Raw genomic sequence first — 26,429 nt, forward strand, 5'->3', positions numbered from 1 at the left:
TGTTCCTGTCCCTGTGCCACTTACAGCTCTTATACCTCCCTACTTTTCGAGTTCGGGCCCTTGGAGCCAGGATTATACTTGGTGGTCCTTTTATAATGCTACCTCCCCCTCTGAATCTTCTCTAAGGCCAGTTTTTACGTCTCCCTATCCAGCTTCTGGAGTGTTTTGTTTAACAAGAAACATCTCAACTGTTCTTCCCATTGCCTGTAACTATACCAATGTTCTCCCAGAGAAGGGGGAATCTGTGTGGGTAGTCTCTCCAGGTACTCCTATGTGCCCTACTACCGTACCTGCAGATTATGACCCAGGTGATTATCTGGCTCCTAACCGTACCACTAAGAGGACTATAGTGTCCAAGCTTATTTTCTACTTTCATAAGTCCCCGGGGTATGAAGAGTTTATAACAAATGAGCAGCCTGTCACAATTGGGGATTGGCATCTATGGGGTGCAAAGTCTCCATTTCGTCTTCGTTCCCCCTGGGATAGGGGCTCGCATTATGGGCATCCTAAGTACCTTGTCCATCCTGTGCCAACATTTATTGGGAACTTCCCTCACCCTCTCCTTGGTCATTACTGGCTCTGTGATAATGTGCTCCACATGATTCTTCCCCCCACGTATGATTTTTGTGTATTGGTAACCTTGAATTATTTTCCTAAAGTTATTCCTCTTCTCAGGCCACCATCCCCGCACCGCTCTAAGCGAGAGGCCTTGTCCTTACCCTCCTCCGTTGCTACAGAGGATGAGGCGATTGAATTAGCCCTCCAGTACATCAACTCTACTTATCCTCTGACTAAAAAGAGACTTGTGGCCCTTTCTGCCACGGCCTGGATTCCAATTGGGGGCCCGGTAGCGGGTATCACTGAACTAGGTATGGCTACCCGACGACTTCAGTCCCTACTCCATGTTTTAGTTCATGAGCTGAACGTGGTAGTCAATGCATTGCAGGATCAAATTAATGAATTAAGTATAGTTTCTCGGTATAACCGTATGGGCCTTGACTACCTCTTTGCAGCCCAGGGTGGCCTCTGCACAGTGCTCAATTCTTCAGAGTGCTGTACCATTGTCATAAATAGGACGCATGTAGTTAGGCATGCCATGGATAAAGTCCTACAGTTGGCCAGTCTTAATGTGGAGGATTACCGAGGAGGATTAGACCTTACCTCCTGGTGGTGGTCATTGGCCTCATGGATACGTCCCTTGTTCATTTCCCTAATAGTCTTAGTTTTAGCAGGATTGTTGTTTTGTTTCCTAGTTTCATGTGCTTCGGCAGTATGCCGTAGGACCTTAACGAGTAGGGTAATGGTGATTCACAAGCCTATTCCTAGACGTTATGCCCCAGGAGGAGGTATGGAGTTGGGATCACTATAATCCCCAGAGTTTGAGTTGTGAGACTTATCTCTGCATAAGCTGATTTTAGTCTCAAAGGGGGGAATGAGGCAGCTTGGGCAAAGAGAAATTGTTAATTCTATTTTAACCTTTCACCCTGCAAGTGAGGAATGTTATCTGGGTTTAATTGCTCAAGAATGTCTAGCTTTTGTTAGACTAAGAGGTTAGAAAGGTCAGGGAGAAGTAATTATTTACCACATCTAAAGGCTATTGGGCATAGTGGATAATCTCGAGGGATCAACAAGCAAACAGTGTTAGAAGATAGTTTTAAAAAGATTAGGCTAATGTTGGTTAGAAGAAAATAGAGTAGATTTTAAATAATTCTAGATGAGTTAGATTTTGTCTTATAAGGAATTTTGATTTCTGTTTATTTTAGAATATGTTTTATTCTGTGTAATTAATAAGTTCTATTTCTATGTAGAATATCTTTTCAATTCAACTTTGTCTGACCTTTCAAGTGATATCTCTGCAAGTTTAAATAGATCATCTGGTTTGAATTATCCACAGTCCTAGCTAGGTGAAAAAGGTCAGGAAAAGTCAACTTTGTTTCTTGATGAATAGCTAAGTGTAGGAATGGTCCTGAAAGTAATAACAAACCATATCTGTATGCCATTAAGCAAAGATTGGTCCCTTGACCCCTTAATGAATGTCAGAGTCCAGTTAGTAGTTAGTATGAAGCTATGACTGGGATTATGTGAATAATACAGAGATAGGTGCCACATTGTCTAGTCTGAGAGGCCCAGGTCATAGGTCAGTTAGGAAATGTCTGGAACCTATGTAACTGATATTTTGAACATATGTGTAGAGGTGATTAGTTCAAGGCAGGGTAATCATCTATTCTTTACCATCTGGAAAGTAAGGGGGGCTAGAGGGGTTTAGGAATAGTATATAACTGAGAGCAGAAGCAGCTTACATAAGAAGAGAGAAGGAGAGAGCTAAGAAGAGAGAAGGAGAGAGCTAAGAAGAAAGAAGGAGAGAGCTAAGAAGAAGAGAAGGAGCTGAGACAGAAGCCATCAGATCCAGAGAGCTGAGAAAGAGAAGAAGAGACTTAGTGCTGATGTCCTACTTTGTTTGCTGGCAAATAAAGAAGATTTCTCTCTCATTCTGGTGTGTGCTGTTTGACTCCTGAAGTACCACAGATTCTGCTAACAATAGTGGTAATTCCTGCAACAAGTGTACTCACATTCCAAATTCATGTGGGATTTGCAGTCCTTGATTCTACCCATCAAAATCTGTGCTGCAGGTTCCATAATGCACCAGGATAGGGCTATCAGAAATCCAGGACTGGTCTAAAGTTTCCCTCATGGAACTGGATAACTTAGAAACTCTGTGGATGTTCCATGCAATATTACACTGTGCAAAGACAACACTTGGTAAGTGGATATAGGGTCCCTAATTGCAAGGTGATGGAAGGAACACTGGCATATGGCACTGTGACTTAGCTAAGGCCTGCAGTATGTAAATTTTGGGGGGTAGGGAGTGATGTAAAATAGGGCATTGTTATAAATGAAGGCTCCTGGCTCCAGATTCCAGTCCTGGATCCAAATGAGCCCAAAGAAGGAAAAGGAAACTTGAGCTAAATTTTAAAAAAAGAACCAGAGGAGAGGGGTTAGGGAAAGGTATTGTAAGGGGAAGGATTCCTGATGAGAATGTGATAGAATTAAAGACAGTGGATGCAACAGAGACTGCCTGTATTAATTATTGCCCGCCACAGCCACTGCACCTGAGAGACAGCACCGGCATTGCTGTCTAGTTGACACCAACTGGAGCCTATTTTTTAATAGTCTGCTCTCCCTGATGTCAAAACCTGGTTACACCTCTGCCCCCAACACCATCCCTGGCACGTGCTATCTTTATATTTTGCACAGGAGGAAATGCCTTTCTTTCTTGTTTCTCTAGTGTTGTACTACATGCAAGGTCTGGCTTCTTGGGGTTTCAGTTTAATTTATATTTATAGAGTTTGTGGTCACTTATTCTATATTTGGCATTTGTGTTGTGTGTGTGTGACCCTGAGGTATTCTGTCACCATGAAGTTTCTATGTAGCATTCTGTAGTAGTTTAGCCTGTTCAGTTTTCTAGATAGATGTATCAATATTTTAGGGCCCCATAATACTATTTAGGGCACTATCTTTTCATAGGTAGGATCCTTGCTTTGGAAATTAGTCCTGGCATGGTAGATTTGCTCTAGGTTCTGAGTGACACTGTTTATATATTTTTTAGAATTACTTTACAATATGTCTATTATTGTGATTACCAAAATTTCTTTGTATGGTGAATTTTACGAGAAAATGTCCTTTCTCTGCTCTGCATCCATTGTTGGTGGAAGGCCTTGAGGTTCTCTGGATGCGAAATGTATTTGGCTTCAATATCATATGTGTGTTGGAGGACCGTGGCTCAATGGGGGCTGGAGTACAGTCTCTTGTACTTCCCTTAGACCTCAATTGGCCACTGAAGCCTGCACTGGTACCCTCACTGAAGTAATTGGGAGTGAGGTAGAGGTGAAGCATGGGGTGGGTAGGGACAGAGCATGAGTGCATCAGGTGACTGACTCATTTTTTTTCTTTTTCAAAAAGTTGGCAATTCTAGTGCCCACCCATCCAACTTGTTGACCCAACCAAAAATTGCCTTCTGGTTACGCCACTGTTATAATGCCTCTGTATCGCTCCATAGTGTGGACCTCACCTTGAGTATTGCGTACAATTCCGGTCACCATATCTCAAAAAGATATAGCGGAATTAGAAAAGATTCAAAGAAGAGCAATCAAAATGATAAAGGGGATGGAACTTCTCTCATATGAGGAAAGGTTAAATAGGTTAGAGCTCTTCAGCTTGGTAAAGAGCCTGCTGAGAGGAGATACGATAGAGGTTTACTAAATCCTGAGCCGTGTAGAATTGGCAAAAGTGAATCAATTTTTCACTGTTTCATAAAGTACAAAGACCAGGGGACACTCAATGAAATTACATGGAAATACTTTCAAAACAAATAGGAGGAAATATTTTTTCACTCAAAGAATAATCTCTGGAACTCATTGCCAGAGGTTGTGGTAACAGCAGTTAGCTTATCTGGGTTTTAAAAAAGATTTGAACAAGTTCCGGGAGGAAAAGTATATAGTCTGCTATTGAGATAGACATGGGAGAAGCCACTGCTTGCCCTGGGATTGGTAGCACAGAATGTTGCTACAGTTACCACCATGTTAAGCGCTTGTTGAGATGGAAGCAGTTTTTCAATTGTGACAGCAAGTCAAGTATATCAAAATGCCTTGGATATGCAGTGGGCGTCAGAAGCTCTTTATGGTCTTGCAGCACTGTACCCATGGAAGTAGTTGAAGCTAAGTGGTCATTTATTTATAGTCTTCCCATTTATGCTGATACTGATTTTTATTATTGGTGTGCAAAGTGCTACACATTGATATACAATTTAAATTATTTGATTTTAGAGGCAAATGATTGATTATAGCTGTGTGCTATAGGCGATCCAATAGCTCGTTATAGACTTACCTAATGCCACTAAGCTTTAACTCTGCTACTGATTGAGTTCTGCTCCTCTTTTATTCCTGATAGTATTTGGGTTTCTGCTAGGTACTTGTGACCTGGATTGGAAAACTGTTGGAAAGCAGGATGCTAGGCAAATGACTGATTATAGCTGTGTGCTATAGGCAATTCAATAATTCTTTTTATAGACTTATCCAATGTAACGCCCATTTTTTAAAAAGGCTCCAGGGGAGATCCAGGAAATTATAGACCGGTGAGTCTGACGTCGGTGCCGGGGAAAATGGTAGAGGCTATTATTAAAAACAAAATTACAGAGCACATCCGAGGACATGGATTACTGAGACCGAGTCAGCACGGCTTTTGTGTGGGGAAATCTTGCCTGACCAATTTACTTCAATTCCTTGAAGGAGTAAACAAACATGTGGACAAAGGGGAGCGGGTCGATATTGTGTATCTGGATTTTCAAAAGGCGTTTGACAAGGTACCTCATGAAAGGCTACAGAGGAAATTGGAGGGTCATGGGATAGGAGGAAATGTCCTATTGTGGATTAAAAACTGGTTGAAGGATAGGAAACAGAGTGGGGTTAAATGGGCAGTATTCACAATGGAGAAGGGTAGTTAGTGGGGTTCCTCAGGGGTCTGTGCTAGGACCGCTGCTTTTAATATATTTATAAATGATTTAGAGATGGGAGTAACTAGCGAGGTAATTACATTTGCTGATGACACAAAGTTATTCAAAGTCGTTAACTCGCGACAGGATTGTGAAAAATTACAAGAGGACCTTACGAGACTGGGCGGCTAAATGGCAGATGACATTTAATGTGAGCAAGTGCAAGGTGATGCATGTGGGAAAAAAGGACCCAAATTATAGCTACGTCATGCAAGGTTCCACGTTAGGAGTTACGGACCAAGAAAGGGATCTGAGTGTCGTCGTCGATAACACACTGAAACCTTCTGCTCAGTGTGCTGCTGCGGCTAGGAAAGCGAATAGAATGTTCGGTATTATTAGGAAAGGTATGGAAAACAGGTGTGAGGATGTTATAATGCCGTTGTATCGCTCCATGGTGTGACCGCACCTTGAGTATTGTGTTCAATTCTGGTCACCGCATCTCAAGAAAGATATAGTAGAATTGGAAAAGGTGCAGCGAAGGGCGACTAAAATGATAGCGGGGATGGGAAGACTTCCCTATGAAGAAAGACTAAGGAGGCTAGGGCTATTCAGCTTGGAGAAGAGACGGCTGAGGGGAGACATGATAGAGGTATATAAAATAATGAGTGGAGTGGAACAGGTGGATGTGAAGCGTCTGTTCACGCTTTCCAAAATACTAGGACTAGGGGGCATGCGATTAAACTACAGTGTAGTAAATTTAAAACAAATCGGAGAAAATTTTTCTTCACCCAACGTGTAATTAAACTCTGGAATTCATTGCCGGAAAATGTGGTGAAGGCGGTTAGCTTAGCAGAGTTTAAAAAGGGGTTGGACTGTTTCCTAAAGGACAAGTCCATAAACCGCTACTAAACGGACTTGGAAAAATCCAAAATCCCAGGAATAACATGAATGGAATGTTTGTATGTTTGGGAAGCTTGCCAGGTGCCCTTGGCCTGGATTGGCCGCTGTCGTGGACAAGATGCTGGGCTCAATGGACCCTTGGTCTTTTCCCAGTATGGCATTACTTATGTACTTATGTACTTGTGACCTGGACTGACCACAGTTGGAAAGCAGGATGCTAGGCTAGATGGACCACTGGTCTGACCCAGTATGACTATTCTATGTGGTAAAAGTAGTTAGCATAGCAGGGTTTAAAAAAAGATTTGGACAAGTTCCTAGAAGAAAGGTCCATAAGATGTTATTAAGATGGACTTAGGAAAATCCACTGCTTATTCCTGAGATAAGCAGCATAAAATCTGCTTTACTCTTTTGGGATCTTACAGTTTATTGTCACCTGAATTGGCCACTGTTGTAAACAGAATACTGGGCTTGATGGACCTTTGGTCTGTCCAAGTATAAATGTTCTTATGACTTCACAGTCCACATTATCTGTGCATTCAAATTGCAAGTAAATTCCAAGAGAATCCCTTACCATTCCTTTTTGGGATACAGACTCTAACCTTGCACTTTTGGAACTGCCACTACCAAGACTTAAATTATAATTTAGTATTAAATGTCAGTACTATTAACAGTGATTAGGAAACCTGACAAAGCAAAGAATTCTTTTTTAAGGGAACTAGGAAGGAATGAGAGGAACTGAAACCAATAAGGACAACATAAATAGGTACAGCAAAAATTTCATCAGTGGAAAATCTAAAATAAAAGAACTAAATGCATCCTAGTGGTAAGAAACAAAATACTGAAGCAACTTGTCTGGTAGCATGCTGTGCAGGAAGTTCTGCAGTGGCTGAGTAAAACCTTTCATGTTTTTGAGTTCTGATAGCACCCTTGACAGCACCATGGAATCAATGCATCCTAGTGGTAAGAAACAAAATACTGAAGCAACTTGTCTGGTAGCATGCTGTGCAGGAAGTTCTGCAGTGGCTGAGAAAAACCTTTCATGTTTTTGAGTTCTGATAGCACCCTTGACAGCACCATGGAATCACCTACATGTGTGATTGATTCATCCTCCTTGTCAGAGAACCGAGTAAGTGGAAAGAGGCATCCAAAACAGTAAGGATATCAACCAGCTACTTACCCTTGGTTTGTGCAGAGAAGGCAAGTGTGATTTTCGCAAAAAGTTCATTACTTTCAAACTTGTCTTCCTTCGCTTTTGTCCAAAAACAGTTCTCAGACAACTGGTCTGGAATAATCTGTTAGAAATGACACAAACCTCATCACATACAGAAAAACTGGCATAAAACCAAGATATGACATCTATGATACTCATCTACAGACTATCCCTATCTCCTCACCCCAATATGCTCAGACTTCCAATAGCCTCTTTTCAGACTATTTACCAATTAAGTTATATAACGGACAATTACCTATGTACTGATGACATAACAGGACCAGATATATACTCTTTAGAAAAGGAAATGCCTTCATTCAGCTTCAAATATCTGCCTATCTGTGGCTGTGAACTAAATCACCACGCTGAACCCATGCTTGGTTTCCCAAATAGCGGCCATTTGAAACGCAGAGAGAAACAAGTCTGTTACCTTCAGAAAAAAAAGCTAATATGCACACTAAAGCTTTCCCCCTATTAAAAAAAAAAAAGGAAAAATGGAATTTAAATGAAAAAAAAAATAAAATAAAAAAAAGAACTACTGCACTGTATAAAGGTCTGGGTTGCCTTCTATTTCTGCTTCTATTTTGAAACAGATATGATTACTACACAGTGTCCTGAAAAAACAGGACCCCTTACATAGTTTCAAAATACTTTGCAATTGTTTAAACAATTAGGGCCCTGTTTACAAAGGTGTGCTAGCATTTTTTAGCACAAGTTAACCATATAGACACCCACAGGAACATTATAGGCATCTACAAGGTTAGTGTGCGCTAAAAATACTAGCGCACCTTTGTAAACAGGGCCCTTAGTTTGGCCTTTGAAAATATATTGATGTAATCGGGTTTTTTTCTCGGTTATTACATAATTTGTGTTCAAAGTGTCCTCCTTCAAGCTTAAATTCACGAAGTCTTCGACGCCAGTGAGCAGTTGGCTCAATGAATTCTGGGGTTTCATTAATTAAGAGTTTAAACTGTTTTACGAGGTCAATGTGCTGGAGCTCTATCCTGTTGAAAAATAAAGTACTCAAATGTTTTGAATTTCAGGCAGAAGTTTCTGCTGTAGTAGGACGTTTTTGGGTTACCTGGAAAAATGTTGGGGTCCCATTTTTTCCAGATACCTTGTAAATTGTTTTACCATGGCATTGGCTTCAAACTACTACCTACAAGGGCAGAAAACAACTACAACAAAAAAAAAAAAAAGCCTAAATGAAATTTAAAACAGATTCCATCCTCAGTGGCAACAGGCAAAAAAGAAAGAGGCCGGCCCGTTAGGGAGAGGCCGATCACAACTGAGCTGAGGGCTAACGAGGGTTAAGGTAGAAGGGAAAGGGTTTTGAGGCTGGAGAGCAAGGAAAGGGTTAAGGTAAGGAAGGGTGGGAGGGGAAGTAGGGGGATATAAAGTAGGGTTGCTGAGGTAGGGATTGTCAGCAGCTGGAAGGAGAGGTTGGTGAAAGGAGCTGAAATACCTGAAATACCTGAATTAAAAATGCCTGAATGCAGTTTGAATAGAGCTAGCTGTTTTTTCTCCTGGCAGGCACTGAGTTTGCTCCTTGCAGCGATTGCTTAGCAGCACTCTGTTGGCCTCTGCAGGTAATAGGAGGGTTTTGGTGGTTTCTTTAAAAAAAAAAAAAAAAAAACGAAGCAAAGTGAATAACAGGGGGATGGGGCAGCAACGATGTACGAAGCCAAGGAGGGGGAGGGGGTTGAGAGATCTTGGGGATTTCATGTTGGGATATGGAGGGGTGCACAGTAGCTCCGTTTTTACTGACCTCCTGGGGGTGCCTCGTGGGTTGATGCGGTAAGCAGCAGGGTGGTGACGGGAGGTGGAGCAGTCCTCTAGGCTGTTTTTTCGGCAGGGGCTGACATGAGTGGAAGGATGATAGGGAGCCCTCTTGGAACAGGAACTAGATGGCGTATTTTTATTTAATTTGGCGGTGCCCGCTCAATAGGGGGATGGGGCAGGTTCAGTTTTCATGGTGCGGTGGAATTTTTGCTCGGCCCAGATTAGAACAAGCCTTCCAATGTTTTTCATTAATCCCAGCACATGGCTCAGGAGCGGGCCGTTGGGCATCGAGCGGGAATTCCTGCGCGCCTTTTCTCATGGCGTTGGCGTGCACTGAGACGTAGGGGGGGGGGGGCGGGAGTGATCACATGTGCTAGGGGAAGCGATGATGTCTGCTACTGAGGCAATTTTTATTCGCTGTTTATTGTAGGCTGCAATTTCGCCATCTGCCTGCAGATGGCAGACTTGCATAGTAAATGGATCCTATGTGAGATATATTGAGAATTTTTTCATTCTGGCTGGGTTTTTTGCTGGAGTTCAGCTGCTGACATTTTCAGTTTTCTTGGGCTCCTATTGCTATTATTATCATCTTTATAACACTACTAGATGCATGCAGCATATACGGGAGATGTAAGGGGTGATTGTACGGTCGTTTTGTGGGGCAAATATCGGAGGCATTTTGATAAGGGGAATGTTTGTTTGCCATTTTCATGCTATGCCTGCTGGGACTCATTGCTCTCTATTTTAGTGTTGTGTTTACAGGTATGCCTTCGAAGCGTGCAGCGAAATCAGGAGCCCGGGTTAAATCTGTGGCAGTCCCGGTGACTTTGAGGTCCACTCGCAGCTCTAGGCAGACGCGGAAGGCCAGGATGACAACAGAGTCAGTGATGGGGCAATCGTCGTCGGAGATGGATGCTCTTATGACGGAGCTCCGCAAGCAAATTGAGCAGCATGGGCTGGCCTCTGTGACCCAGCAACTGCAGACTATGGGAGCGGGAGCATCGGCGGCTCCTGTATCAGTGGACGTACCGGGTCAAACCGGTAGTACAGCTCCATCAGCAGTTCCAGAGGTGTTTCCGATGGGGCCAGGGGTGCTGTCGGTGGCTCAGCAAGGTCAACCTGGAGGATCTGTGCCAGCAGTGGTGCCTATCGGGCCAGAGGCTCTGTCTGGTGCGGGTAAGTCCCCTGGGGCTGCACCACCACAAGTCATGTCAGGCCCGTCCATGGAAGAGGTCATTAGGAGGGTCTTAACTGAGTTTGAGGCTCGACCCGGGGCAGGTGGGGCCCCGGTTGTCCGGGAGACCGCTTCTGATGGACAGGTTGCCTCGACCTCGGAGGACTCCTCGTTGTCGGCGGTTCCTCAGAGGTCGACGACAGTAGCGGGGACAAGTATGGGGGCAGGGGTAGCTAACCCGCGAAGTGATGTGGTATGTGAGGTGTTTACCTTGTCCAGATGTGTATCTAGGACGATGAAAGAGAAGATTTGGAAGAGGGAATACATTGATATCTTTTCCCTCCTTTTACGGGAGACGGAAGAGGACAGTAGTACGGTGCAAGACAAACTTACTCTGCTGTTTGGGGGAGATAGGAAACCTCAGATATTCCGGTCCCTTACGAATTGGATATCCGCATTTCATATCTTTATGTCAGTTGTGGTGGAGCGTGATCCCTCCCTGAGCCCATATTTGATTAGATATATGGACTCAATCATGAAAGCCCATAGGCGTTATGGAGGATGGGCTTGGCTAAATTATGACATTAGGTTCCGCAAGAGCATGGCTGATGACCCGTCCATTTCTTGGCAGCATAGGGTTGTGGACTTATGGCTGGAGGAGATGGTAGCTAATAGGCCGTTGTCCCAAGATAAGGGGTATAGTTTTTGGGACACAACGGGACATAGACCTGGGCAGTCCTTTCTCCAGTCAGGACAGTCCTTTAGCCAGGCAGGGCAGTCTTTTCTCCAGACAGGGGGAAGGCGGAAGTCGTCTAATTGGCAAGAGGGAAAAGGGGGTTTGTCGACTGTTTAATGGGGGACAATGTACCTGGCACCCATGTAAATTTTGTCACTCCTGTGCCAACTGCGGCGGTGGACATTCGGCCCTGCAGTGTAGAGTTGCAAAGGATAAACGAGGCCAGTCTTTCCAGCCGGCTCAGTTTGCTGACGGAGCTGGCCCCATCTCCCATTAAGCTTGAAGCGATGTCACCTTGGCTGGCGCGTTACCCAGATAGGGTGAGCGCGGCTGCGATCGTGCGGGGATTTCAGTGTGGGTACTCTATTCCTTATAGAGGGCCTTTGCTTCAATCTATTGTTTGTCCTAGGAACTCCAAATCCATTGCAACTTGTCCTCAGGTGGTTTCAGAAAAAATAGGTAAGGAACTGCGCCTCGGACGGGTGGTGGGCCCTTTCACTTCATCTCCGTATACTGTGATGATTATTTCCCCCATTGGGATCATTCCCAAGAAGGATCCGGGTAAATATCGGCTAATTCACAACCTTTCTTACCCTTTGGGACAGTCGCTGAATGACTTTATTGACCCGGAGGACTGTTCAGTGCAGTATACTTCTTTGGATCAGGCCATACGGATCATTAGGGACCATGGACCAGAGGCGCATTTAGCTAAGGCGGACATTGAGTCGGCTTTTTGCTTGCTGCCCATATGTCCGGATTCTTTTCATTTATTGGGTTTCAGTTTTGAGGGCAATCTATATTTTGATCAGTGCATGCCAATGGGATGCTCCATTTCCTGTGCCTACTTTGAGCAGTTCAGTACGTTTGTGCACTGGGTGGTGGAGCAGGTAGCCCCTGGGGGTGGGCTCTGGTCCATTACCTAGATGATTTTTTGTGCATTGGCAGAGATGCTCAGCATTGTGCACAGATGTTGCGAATTTTTTCAGAAGTGGCAGGGCAATTTGGCATTCCATTGGCGGCTGATAAAACCGTGGGCCCTTCCCGGGTGTTGACCTTTTTGGGAATTGAGCTGGATGTGGGTAGTCAACATTCACGGCTTCCTGAGAAGATCCTGAAGTTGTTGGCGGCGGTGCGACAGTTGCGGCAGCTTCGCAAGGCCACGCTGAAACAATTTCAGGAACTACTGGGGCTCTTATGTTATGCTACTCGGGTTATTCCCATGGGCCGTGTTTTTGCACGGAAACTGGCAATGGCGACTAAAGGGGTGCTGAGAGCACATTATCATATACGGGTCACTAGGGAGATTAAGGATGACCTGGGGGTGTGGGAGATTTTTCTGACGCGGTTTAATGGGATATCGTTTTGGCATGATGCCCCTACAACTGCGTCCGCCCTTCACCTCTTTACGGATGCAGCGGGCAGGGAGGGTTTTGGTATTTACTTTCGGGGAGCGTGGTGTGTGGCTCGCTGGCCTCAGTCGTGAGTTGAGTTGGGTACTACGAGGGATATTACCTTTTTGGAGCTATTCCCCATCATGGCGACCTTTCACATCTGGGGTCCGGCCTTAGCGAACAGGTCTGTAGTATTCCATTCTGACAATATGGCAGTAGTGGAGGCTATCAACAGACTCTCTGCTCATACTATACGCACTGTTAACTTGCTTAGGGAAATTGTTTTGCAGTGTTTATGTTTGAATGTTGTGATTTGAGCTCAACATGTGCCAGGCAGAGAAAATGTTTTAGCCGATGCTTTGTCGCGTTTTCAGTTCTCAGATTTCAGAGCTCGCGCGCCTCTGGCCAACCTCAGAGCGACTGCAGTACCGGACAGCGTATGGCGATTTGGCCCGTAGAGGTGTGGGACCTGCTGCTCCAGTCTCTTTCTGAGTCCACGCGGAGAAGATATCTGGCTGCCATCACTTCTTTCCTCAACATCATGCAGGACCTCGGCATTGAGGACGTCTTTAGGGTGGATGCCATTGTTCAGTTTATACTTTTCTCCCGAGCACAGGGAGTTATAGTAAGGCACGGGTAGTGGTTACTCTGGCTACTATTAGCTTCTTCTCCAAGGCCCTGAGAGTTGAGAATACAACCCGCCAGTTTGTGGTGACTAGGATGATACGGGGCTGGAGTAGAGAGGAGAGCCAGAGGGGTGATTGGAGGCAACCCATTACACAGAGTGAGTTGCGGCAGTTGTTCAGTGCAGCATTGCATGTATGTGCTAGCCCATATGAAGTGTGCCTTTTTCATTCTGCATTTTCCTTGGCTTTTTATGGTGTGCTTAGAGTGAGTGAGCTAGTAGCCAAGTCAAAGTTGGCACCCCCGGTGATGGGTTTGCTACTAGGGGATGTTACCTTGTACGGGTCATCTCTGCAGTTGGTCATTAGAAAGTCCAAGACTGATCAAATGTCCCGGGGAGTACGTTTTCCTTTGCAACAGCAGGGAGATGACGACACCTGCCCGGTACGCACGTTGAGGGCCTATTTGGCACTCCGACCCCCGGATGGTACCTGGTTGCTGGTTCATGAAAATGGAGCCCCCCTCACCCGCTTCAGTTCACGCGGTTTTTATCTTTGTGTGTGCAGAGGGCGGGTATGCCGCCGCGGTGTTTCAGTTCACATTCCTTTAGAATAGGGGCGGCCACTGCGGCGGCTGCTCAGGGTTTGCCTGAGCAGCAAATCATGAATGTGGGTCGCTGGAAGTCCAAAGTGTACAAGACCTACATTCGACCCCGGGGTTCTGGGTTGTCCGACTGTTAAGTTTGTTTGCTTACAGCTACCCTCAAATTTATCCTGTTACTGCTTGTCTTCTGTTCTGTCATTATTCACTATTCATTAATATTTGCTTCGCCTATTACAGGTGGCCTGGCGGGCAGGCGAAGGATTTGGATTTGCGGCCACTCCTTTGTCTATTGGGCTAGTAGGAGGGCTGCGGTACGACCGACAGGGGAGAACTTGGGGTTTTATTCTGGGCAGGTATCTATTACGTGGTTGGGCTTGAGAGGCATGCGATGGGCGCAGCTATTGCCCACCCTGTTATGGCGGTTCCAGTCACAGGCTGCTCCGCATATTTTGATCTTGCATTTGGGAGGTAATGATTTGGCTCAAGTTAATGGGATCCTCCTGTTGAAGACCATGCAGCGGGATCTGTTACAGTTGGCAAGTATATGTCCCCAGGTACGCCTGGTGTGGTCGGATATTCTCCCCCGCAGGGTATGGAGGGGTGAGCGGCGTCATGCTGCAGTGGAGATGACCAGGAAAAAACTTAATAAGTGGATGGCCAAGTTTATGCCCAGTTTGAAGGGTCATGTTATCACCCATAGCCTTATTAAGGAATCATGTGAGGGTTTATACAGGCCTGATGGGGTTCATTTATCGGATATCGGGCTTGACATCCTGAATTCCGAGTGGCAGGATTATATTGAAGCCATGACTGGGTTCCATACTTGCTAATGGTGCATGGGCCTTTTTTAATTGGGTTTGGGCCGCAGCCAGGTGGGTTGTGGGGGAGCTCACGGCAAACGAGGTTTCGTTACCGTGAGTAGTGGCGGTGATTATCCGGGGACTCTGGTGGTACACAGCAAGTGAGCGCAGAACACTGTTATGTTATTGGTGAATAATTGCCCAAATGTTAAGTGCAATACGAAGTACAATGTTATGCCTGACGGTCGGGCAGGTTTACAGTTAATTCTGTGGGGATATGGCTTGTCTCCTGGCTTGGACGGCCAGGAGGCCAAGAACTTATCCGGGGCGTATCCTTAAACGGGATACACCATGGTCATCGGGTGCTATAAGAAAGCACAGGTCGGCGGTGGGTGTGCTCAGACGCCCCCCCCAGCAGCGGATTGGGGCGCATCATGAAGTAAAGCTGTGTACCCCAGGGCTTGAATTTGCCAAGTTATAAGAAGTTATGTATTACGGTAACATGTTAAGTTGCATTATGTGTATAATGTTTTAAGTGCCTGGCTGCGGCCTTAATAAATTCCAAATTTAGTCGAAAAAGTGGCTTCTGAGTATTATTGGGGATTATGGGGGATGAGAGTTTATGCCGAATGCTCCAGTTGAGCAAATACACAAGCTCTTCGATTTTTATCCACTTCACTTATTTATAATAAATTTGCTAACCTGTTGCTGATTTCAAGAAAATATTGTATGCAAGTTATTGATACAGACCTTACACTGTATAACAGGCCTGGATAAAGAAGATAAAACCTAAAATCAGAAGCCCTAAATATGCCTTCTATGGAGGTAAAAGAATAAGTAATCTCACTACACAGGATGCAGGTGGCACTAGATATCCTAAAATCTTCTCCCTCATTGTTTTATCCAAGAATTTAATAATGAACAATTCTGGATCCCATTGGCTGGACACACTGCTATTTTTTGGTATCCTTTCAAACAGGACAATCCCTTTTCCCCTCCAAATACACTAGATAAAAACTGAGAGATTTGTTTTTAACACACACACAAAAACTTGAGGGAACATTCAGAGCATACAAGGCTCAATAGGGATTTCTTTTACAAAGCCGTTCTAGCAATTCCCATGCAGCAAATGAGAGGAAACCCATAGGAATTGAATGGGCTTCCTCTCATTTGCCGCACAGGGAATCGGTAGCATGGCTTTGTAAAAGAGGCCCCATGTTACTTGCTCCCCCATTTAGGCCCCTTGCAGCAAAAATCTTCCCTCCAGTCCTGGATTTTGCATTGACACAAAGCTCACAGATGCACTCAAAATAATTGCTAGCTACTGTTTATTTCTTCTTTGTACATAACCAGCTGAATAACAATGCCCAATTTACTTTGCCCTTACAGATTTACTTCAAAATCATTTTACTGGTGAACAAACAGAAGACAGAAGAACAAAGTACATAGGGCTCAAGTACATCATGAAAACACATAATGCTACACACAACTGAAAATACAAAAAAAACTCCAGTCCAAGTTCACCATTTCATGAAACACAAATCACCCACCCTCTCCGACCCACAAACCAATCACAATGATCACCTTTGGCCTGGTTTCTGATGGCCTCTGGTGATTAAGTGAAAGAACTTTTAAGAACAACAAAAAGACAATCCCCCTCCCCTCCCCCACTATACAAGATCAATTTTGTGCCATTCCCTTTATAAAGTATTCAAAATAAGACTCCTCTCTTGTGTCATATTCTGAATGTATTTATCCAAAATCATCATGAAACACTTTTTGCATCAAAAAGAAACACGTCCTTCCCAAGTTTCTACAAGCAGTTGATGGACTTGATTCCTCCATCGCCAATAAGCTGGAGGTTCATTAACCATCCAGTATTGCAAAATGCATAAGTACATAAGTACATAAGTATTGCCATACTTGGACACACCAAAGGTCCATCAAGCCCAGTATCCTGTTTCCAACAGTGGCGAAAACAGGTTACAAGTACCTGGCAAGATCCCAAAACAGTACATTTCATGCTGCTTATCATAGAAATAAGCAGTGGTTTTTCCCCAAGTTCATTTTAATAATGGTCTATGGAGTTTTCCTTTAGGAAGCCATCAAAACCTATTTTGAACCCAGCTATGCTAACTGCTTTTACTACATTCTATGGCAACAAATTCCAGAGTTTAATTACACGTTGAGTGAATAAATATTTTCTCCGATTCGTTTTAAATTTACTACTTTGTAGCTTCATTGCATGCCCCCTAGTTCTAGTATTTTTGAAAAGAGTAAAACAAGCGATGTCTACCCATTCAAATCCAATCATTACTTTATAGATATCTATCATATCTCCCCTCAGCCATCTCTTCTACAAGCTGAAGAGCCCTAGCCGCTTTAGCCCTTCATCATAAGAAAGTTGTCCCATCCCCTTTATCATTTTCGTCGACCTTCTCTGTATCTTTTCTAATTCCACTATATCTTTTTGAGAGGCGGTGACTAGAATTGCACAAATATTCAAGGTGCAGTCGCACCATGGAGTGATACAAAGGCAATGTAACATCCTCATTTTTGTTTCCACTCCTTTCCTAATACCACCTAACATTCTATTTGCTTTCTTAGCCGCTGCCGCACACTTAGCAGAAGGTTTCAACAAATCATCAACAATGATGCCTAGATCCCTTTCCAGGTCGGTAACTCCTAATGTGGAATCTTACATTACATAGCTATAGTGCAGGCTCCTGTTTCCCAGATACATCACTTTGCAGTTGCTCACTTTAAACATCATCTGCCATTTAGATGCCCAGTCCCCCAATCTTGTAAGGTCTTCTTGTAATTTTTCACAATACTCTTGCGATTTAATATTGAATAACTTTGTGTCTTTGGCAAATTTAATTACCTCACTAGCCACTCCTATCTCTAGATCATTTATAATTATGTTAAAAACAGCAGTCCCAACACAGACCCCTGGGGAACCCTACTATCTACCCTTCTCCATTGAGAATACTGAACAATTAACCCTACTCTCTGATTTCTTTTAACCAGTTTTTAATCCACAATAGGACAATACCTCCTATCCTATGACTCTCCAATTTCCTCTTGAGTCTTTTATAAGGTACTTTCTCAAATGTCTTTTGAAAATCCAGATAAACAATATAGACCAGCTCACCTTTATCCACATATTTGTTCACCCCTTCAAAGAAATTAGATTGGTGAGGCAAGATTTCTCTTCACTAAATCCATGTTGACTTTGTCTCATTAATCCATTCTTTTGAATATGCTCTGTAATTTTGTTCTTACCATTTTGCCCAGCACCATGTCTTACCAGTCTATAATTTCCCAGATCTCTTCTGGAACCTTTTTTAAAAATCGGAGTTATATTGGCCACCCTCCAATCTTCTGGTACCATACTTGATCTTAAAAGATAAATTACATATTACTAACAATAGTTCTGCAAATTCATCTTTCAATTCTATCAGTACTCTGGGATGAATACTATCTAGTTCAGGAGATTTGACACTCTTCAATTTGTCAAATTGCCCCATTATATCCTCCAGGTTTTTAAAGATTTTATTCAGTTTCTCCGACTCATCAGCTTTGAATACCATTTCTGGCACCAGTATCTCTCCCAAACTGTTCTTGGTGAAGACCGAAGCAAAGAATTAATTTAATCTCTCCACTATGGCTTTGTCTTCCCTGAGCGCCCCTTTTACCCCTCCAACGCAATCTTTTTTTCAAAGTCCCTCTTTGCCGTCCTTATTATATTGTCCTTTCTTAGCATTTGGCTTGCCATTCCTTATGCTGTTTCTTATTATTTTCAGTTGGTTCCGTCTCCCATTTTCTGAAGTATTTCTTTTTAGCTCTAATAGCTTCCTTCACCTCACTTTTTAACCATGCCGGATGTTGTTTGGTCTTCCTTCCTTTTTTTTTTTTTTTTTTAATACACAGAATATATTTGGCCTGAGCTTCCAGGATGGCATTTTTGAACAGCATCCACGCCTGATGTAAATTTTTGACCTTTGCAGTCACTCCTCTAAGTTTTTTTTTTTCACTGTTCTTCTCATTTTATCATAGTCTCCTTTTTGAAAGTTAAATGCTAGATAAAAAGGACCTCTGTTAACATATCCATTGGTTGCTATTTTCATTATATATCACATATGATACCAATCTACCTTCTCTTCCTTAAACTTGTTCATCAAGCTTCTCTCACTGTTGGTAGTACCGTATTGGCAGTATAATCAAAAAAATCATTGTTAATCAGCTATACCCATATCTGATCAGGATCAGATTTATTCTAGGTCTTACTTTGCAAGATTAATTTATTGAATTAGGTCTACAACCAACCCGTACATCAGGGAAAAAAAAAATACCCTAAAGGAAAAAGCTCAATCACTGAATTTCAAATAGTCAGATACATACATTGAATTCCACCCACACAGTAAATCTTAACAGGTTCTCAGTTCTTACCCTAAAACTACACATTATTTATTATCTCATTTGTACCCCACAGTTTCCCAACAGTGTCAGGCTCAATGTGGCTTACAATGCACCAGAGGCAGACGCCAATGCAGTAAAATGAAGCCAATACAGCAGAAAACCTACAAGAGATACTGGGGAAGAGTAGGAATGGATGGAAGGAGAAGGGAAACTGTGAGGGAAGAGGGAAGGGGGATGTGTCCAAATGTCTGTAGAGCGATGCGCTTCCAGCAGTGGAGACACATGAAGAGGCTGTGGGATAATCACTTCCAAATAACATGGTCTTCAGAGATTTCCTGAAAGTTAGATGATCTGTGATGGTTTTTATGGTCCTCGGCAAAGAATTCCAAAGCTGAGTGCTAATGAAAGAGAAGGAGGTAGCATACGTGGGCTTGTACTTGATGCCGTTGCAGTTGGGAAAATGAAGGGTAAGATATGAACGGGAGAGTCTGAATATATTCCGAAGCGGCAGGATGATGAGATCTATCATATAGCCAGGTACTTCACCATATAGGATTTTGTGACCTACAGAGCAGAATTTAAAGGTGATACGTTCTTTGACAGGAAGCCAGTGTAGTTTCTTTCTTTTGGGCCGTCTGCAGTTTAATTAGTTGCTGTTTATTTATTACTAGTAAAAGAAGCCCGTTTCAGAGCAAATGAAATGGGCGCTAGCAAGGTTTTCGTTGCCAACACCCCCCTCCCTGGGCAACGCCTTCGCTGTTCTGGCATTGCTCCGCCCCCAACGTCATGACGTTTGACGCGAGGGCGGGGCCCGGAGCGATTTCCCCCCCCCCCCCCCCCGCCTCCCTGCCAACCCCTTCGTTGTTCTGCCATTGCTCCGCCCTCGAGGGCGGGGCCCGGAGCGATTTTGGTGGCTTCACCACCACGAACCTTTCTGAAGGAAGTCAGAGCTTGGCTTCACTGACGTCAGTGTCCTCAGAACGTTGAGGGTGAGTTTTATTATAGTAGATATTTGTATCCCGCACTTTCCCACTAAAAGCAGGCTCAATGCAGCTTACATAGTAATAGGTAACACAGAATTTTGTTATGTAAAGTAGGAAATTAAGTATAACATAATAGAAGGATGGATGGGTAGTAAATGGATGGGTAGGTAGGTAGGTAGAGACAGGTGATAGAAAGAGGAGGGTAAGGTAGGAGATAGATACAGCAAACACTCCGTTACAGTAATCCAGATGGCATAGTACAACGGCTACATATTTTATTATCACAAGTACAATAGCTCTTCCTCTCTAGACCCCCGCTGGACCCTTGTCCACAGGGGTGCAGAGATGGTTCCAGAAGGCTCAAAATAAGTCTCTTTAATATGACCTCTGCTTTCTGACTCCTGACATCTAACAGCATCTTTGTGCATCTGCTCTTCCACATAATGTGTTGATGAGTAGGAGTTTACTTGCTTATGTGGATATGATAGAGGATAATTTATCTGTGTAGGTGTATTAGGAGAAATAAGTATGTAGCCAAGAAATAGATACAGACAAGGGAGATAGGTGTTAATATTGATTTTATTCTTACCCAATTGCAACTTCAATTAATCTGGCACGCTCATCAGTCAAAGTCTCAGGTTAACCGACCGTAGTTCTGCCCTCTGGGTAGAGTTGGGGAATTCTCCAAACTCCTCCCAGATTCACACTTCTTAAATAGCCTTTTCACTCATTAATACAGTATATTTTAGTATGCAAATCTTGTTTTTCTTCAGTTACTGAGCACAAGCTGACCACAAGCTAGATCGGAAGCCCAAATCTCCCCCTTCTACCTATTTCCCAACTCTTGCTATATCCTTTGTAATAAACAACTTTACTTTTTCTATCTTCAAATGCTAAGACATGAATCCATCTTGTGAAAAGGACTCCATTTTAAATTCAATTACTTGACCTAACATTTAGCTATTCAAGTCATTTAATCCTTCATCTAAACTTTAAAACTGTATTTGGAAGTTACACCAGATCCTGATTAGGCTTGTCAGCTAGGCCCTGCTTCAACAAGTACCCAGTTGCAAGCCATTATCAGATTTTCTGGCCTGGTCAGTGCTTCTTAGCAGCCTAGGCTCTAAGGCTCTGCCCACCACTATTCCAGTGGAGGGGTCTCTAGCTGTAACATATATTAACAGGAACTATGGTAAAGAAACAAAGAACACCTAAAGCTACTGCTTTCAGTACAGCTTCTACCACTGTCAAGACCAAACCCTTGGACCAAGACAAAATTCTGGTTTCATGTGATAAATGTACATACATTGAGTCTCTTGTGAAAGAAGTACAAGAACTAAGAGAAGAAGTGGTAAGACTAAGAAACATCTGGGACAACCAGAAATCTGACCCAGAGACGCAGGTCAAAACATTGAGGACTTCCAGCAAAGGGAGAGAAGATCTTGGGCAGACAGAGCACAACTGGAAGCAGGTCACCAAGTCCCACAAGATCAATCCTCCAACTCCACCTTCTATTCAGCTAAAGAATCAGTTCACAGCCCTAGAGGTAGAACAGCTAGAAACATCTAAAAAAACAGGAAGAAACAATGACCAAAAATGCCACCACAGCCGAACAATTGGCCCAAAGAAAGCAAAAGGTAGTGGTGGTTGGAGATTCACTTCTCAGGGGTACCGAAGCGCCCATCTGCTGGCCAGACATGTTGTCCAGAGAGGTGTGCTGTCTGCCGGGTGCCAAGATTTGCAATATTGTGGAAAGACTGCCTAGACTCATCAAGCCTACGGACCATGCTCCTAAGCTACTCATCCATGTTGGCACAAATAGTAAACATAAACATAGTAAACATAGTAGATGACAGCAGAAAAAGACCTGCACGGTCCATCCAGTCTGCCCAAGAAGATAAATTCATATGTGCTACTTTTTTATTTGTACTGTCCTCTTCAGTGCACAGACCGTATAAGTCTGGCCAGCCCTATCCCCGCCTCCCAACCACCAACTCTGGCACAGACCATATAAGTCTGCCCAGCACTATCCTCGCTTCCCAACTACCAGTCCCGCCTCCCACCACCAGCTCTGGCACAGACCATATAAGTCTGCCCAGCACTATCCCCGCCACCCAACCACCAGCCCCGGCACAGACCATATAAGTCTGCCCAGCACTAGTCCCGCCTCCCAACCACCAGCCCCGGCACAGACCGTATAAGTCTGCCCAGCACTAGTCCCGCCTCCCAACCACCAGCCCCGGCACAGACCGTATAAGTCTGCCCAGCACTAGCCCCGCCTCCCAACCACCAGCTCTGCCACTCATTCTAGGCTAAGCTCCTGAGGATCCATTCCTTCTGCACAGGATTCCTTTATGTTTATCCCATGCATGTTTGAATTCCGTTACCGTTTTCATCTCTACCACCTCCCGCGGGAGGGCATTCCAAGTATCCACCACCCTCTCCGTGAAAAAATACTTCCTGACATTCTTCTTGAGTCTGCCCCCTTCAATCTCATTTCATGCCCTCTCGTTCTACCGCCTTCTCATCTCTGGAAAAGGTTTGTTTGCGGATTAATACCTTTCAAATATTTGAACGTCTGTATCATATCACCCCTGTTTCTCCTTTCCTCCAGGGTATACATGTTCAGGTCCGCAAGTCTCTCCTCATACATCTTGTAACACAAATCCCATACCATCCTCGTAGCTTTTCTTTGCACTGCTTCAATTCTTTTTACATCCTTAGCAAGATACAGCCTCCAAAACTGAACACAATACTACAGGTGGGGCCTCACCAACGACTTGTACAGGGGCATCAACACCTCTTTTCTTCTGCTGGTCACACCTCTCTCTATACAGCCTAGTAACCTTCTAGCTACGGCCACCGCCTTGTCACACTGTTTCATTGCCTTCAGATCCTCAGATACTATTACCCCAAGATCCCTCTCCACATCCGTACCTAGCAGACTCTCACCGCCTAACACATACGCTAAGTATCCTACTGAACGTATCATACGAGACTTCGTGGCCTTGGGTCAGAGGGTGAAGCATCTAGGTGCACAGGCGGTGTTCTCATCGATCCTCCAGGTCAAATGAGAGAAGCTCGCATCTTATCGTTTATCGTTTATTTATTTACCAGACCGTCACTTATTACAAAATGTAAATGAGAATTGTTTACAATATAATATAACAATAAAATCAATGTTAAAATACTATAAAAACACACTTTGAAATCCATTTCTGATAGAAAAGCACAGCAAAACCAGAGAGCCAATTAGTAATATTCATACAAATTACTCAGATTATAATCACCATCCTAAAACATAATAAAAACAAAGATATTAAAAATTCTGGGGAGGTTTCTCCCTTGTTCTCCTCTTCTCTCTCTTTCCCTTCCATCTCTCTTCACTTCTCCTATCCCTTTCTCTTATTATATATTTAATTTAGTGTTAGACATTATCTTCAAATATGTCTCGAAAAGAATTAGTTTTTAAGATTTTGTGGAAGTGGGCGTATGAGTTTTCAAGCCTTAGTTCTTTAGGAAGGCAGTTCCAGAGGGTAGGGACTAAGAAGAAAAATGCAGATGTTCGCATTGATTCCCATCTGGCTTTAGATGGGGATGGAATTACCAGTCTGTTGTCTGTCAATGACCGCAGTGTCCGCGCTGGTGTATAGGGAATAATAAGATTGGATAAATACCATGGACTCAGTGAATAAAATGCCTTATGTGCCAATGTAAGAATTTTAAATTTTATCCTAGCTTCTATTGGAAGCCAGTGTAGTTGATATAACAATGGGGTAATTCTGTTGTATTTTAAAGCTCTGCAGATAATATGCGCAGCAGTATTTTGAATCGTCTGTAGCCGCTTTACATTAAGTTTTGAAATACCTGCGTAGACGATATTACAGTAGTCTAATCGTGATAAAATATAAGCATAGGTTAGTGTACATAGTGAGGATTTGTTTATGGAATTGCGAATTGAACGTAATTTACGCAAATGACAGAAAGATTTCTTTGTCAAATCAGATATTTGCTCACTAAAAGATAGAGACGAATCAATAATAATACCTAAGTATCTAAATGACTGCACCATAGGTATTTGTTTCCCAAACAGAGTTGGTATTAAAGATAGAGTAGGCCCAAGGCCCGTTATCCATGCAGTTGTAGTTTTGTCTGGATTTAATACTAGTTTATGCTTTGTCAGCCAATCGGCCACCTTCTCAAGACAATTTTAAATCAGTACTAAGTCAATGTTTACTGCTTTAACATAATGAATTAGAAGGAAGTCATCGGCATATGAATACGAGCTAATACCTAAAGATTGGATGAGTAGTGAAAGTGGGCTGACATATAAATTAAAAAGCAAAAGAGATAACACCGATCTTTGGGGTACCCCACAGCTGCTAAAATATGAATTAGAAGTTGATTGATTTTGGATAACTTTAAAGGAACGGTTCTCTAGATAAGAGGTGAAGCAGTTGTAGATTGTACCTGAAATCTCAATTTCCTTTAACCGTTGTAGTAGTAAAATATGATCTATTAGATCGAATGCTGCGGACAGATCAAGTGAAACAACTAGAGCAACGTAACCTTGTTCTAATCTAGAATGAATTTCGCTTAAAAATGTTAAAACCGTTTCTGTACTGTAGCCTTTTCTAAAACCAGATTGTCTAGGATGTAATATATTCTTCTTCTCAACATAGGATTATAGTTGCTTAAACACAACCGTTTCCAGTATTTTAGATATACATGGAAGATTGGAAACTGGGCGATAGTTTCCTGGAAGATGAGGGTTTAATGTAGTTTTTTTTAGAATAGGCTTTACTAAAGCCTCTTTAAGAACTTGAGGGACTGTTCCCTCTATAAGGCTTTTTGTAATAATTAAGTAAAGTTGATTTTGTATTTCTAAGGAAGAGTTTTTTTAACCAGGTTGATGGTATTGGATCTAGTTGATTGTAGGTTAAAGAAAGTTGTGATATAATTGTTGAGAAAGAATTTAATGATGGGATGTCAAATGTAGTCCATAATTCTGAAGATGGTAACAAGCATACAGTTGTTGGCATTATTGATTTGTTCAAACTTGTTCTTAGTGTTTCTATTTTAGATATAAAGAATTTAGCCAAAAGTTCAGATTCTATAAGACACTTCTCAGTGGACGCTTTAGGTTTACTTGTTAATTGTTTCATTATGAAAAATAATTGTTTAGATAAATTCGATGCAGCCTGTATTTGTTTTGAATAATATGAGGTCTTAGCTATTTTTATCTGCGATATGTTATATCGCTGACGCTGCTTACAGATATTTTTTAATTCGTGTGATTTTCCTTTATCTTGGAGATAAATGCATGGCTGCGTGGTTGGTGCCGATGAGAGTGCTTTGGTTTCGTAGACTATGGGATGATTTTCCAAGAGGTACTGAGCGGTGATGGTGTCCATCTGTCAAGAAAGGGAAGGAGTGTCTTCAGCAACAGGCTGGTTAAAGTACTAAAGAGGGCTTTAAACTAAAATTGAAGGGGATGAGTATAAAAGGCCACAAAGCCATAATTAACCCCAAGGAAAGTAGGACATCTAATGCCTCTATAGAAGTGAATAAAAAGAGTAAAATCTGGAGAGCCTTGTATACCAATGCCCATAGTATGGGAAACAAACTTCTAGAACTTGAAGCTACAATGATGGAAGCAGACTTGGATTTAGTGGCGGTCACGGAGAACCATGACTGGGATGTTGCTATACCTGGCTATAATCTATTCAGGAAGGACAGAGTAGGAAAAAAGGGTGGAGGTGTGGCATTATATGCTAAGAATGACATCCAAGTAACAGAACTGCAGGACATGTGTGGTATGGAAGAAGCGCCGTGGGTTAAACTGGAAAGAGGGAAAGAAAAATGTATCTATATTGGAGTGATATTCAGATCTCCCTCACAGTTGGAGAAAATGGACAGGGACTTAATTGAAGACATCCACAAGATAGCTAGGAAAGGGGAAGTACTACTGATAGGTGACTTCAATATGCCGGATGTTGATTGGGGTGTCCCAGCTGCGGAGTCATCTAGAAGCAAAGAGATCTTAGATTCCCTACAGGAACAATTGTTCCAGCAGTGGGTAACGGAACCGACGCAGGGTAGAGCTGTTCTGGACCTGGTGCTTACGAATGGAGAGTACGTTCCTGACATCAAGGTGGCAGACCAATTGGCATCTAGTGATCATCGTATGGTATGGTTCAATATTAAAAAAGAAGAGAGGGCTCACTCGAGATTGAAGGTCCTGGATTTCAAAGGAACTAACTTTGACGAGATGGGGGAATTTCTCAAGAAACAGTTAGCAGGATAGGAACAGCTG

General features: G+C 43.1%; 1 protein-coding gene across 2 annotated transcripts in view; it reads right to left on the reverse strand.

Annotated features, from left to right (window-relative positions):
- DIAPH1 (diaphanous related formin 1) overlaps positions 1-26,429 on the reverse strand; it is a 676,165-nt gene that overhangs the window by 301,824 nt on the left and 347,912 nt on the right. For both annotated transcript variants that reach the window (XM_030213536.1, XM_030213537.1), the window contains one exon: positions 7,566-7,680. In XM_030213536.1, the coding sequence (XP_030069396.1) occupies positions 7,566-7,680 (115 nt within the window). The remainder of the gene's footprint in view (positions 1-7,565; positions 7,681-26,429) is intronic.

This window comes from Microcaecilia unicolor, chromosome 8 (genome assembly GCF_901765095.1).
Source record: "Microcaecilia unicolor chromosome 8, aMicUni1.1, whole genome shotgun sequence".
NCBI lineage: Eukaryota > Metazoa > Chordata > Amphibia > Gymnophiona > Siphonopidae > Microcaecilia > Microcaecilia unicolor.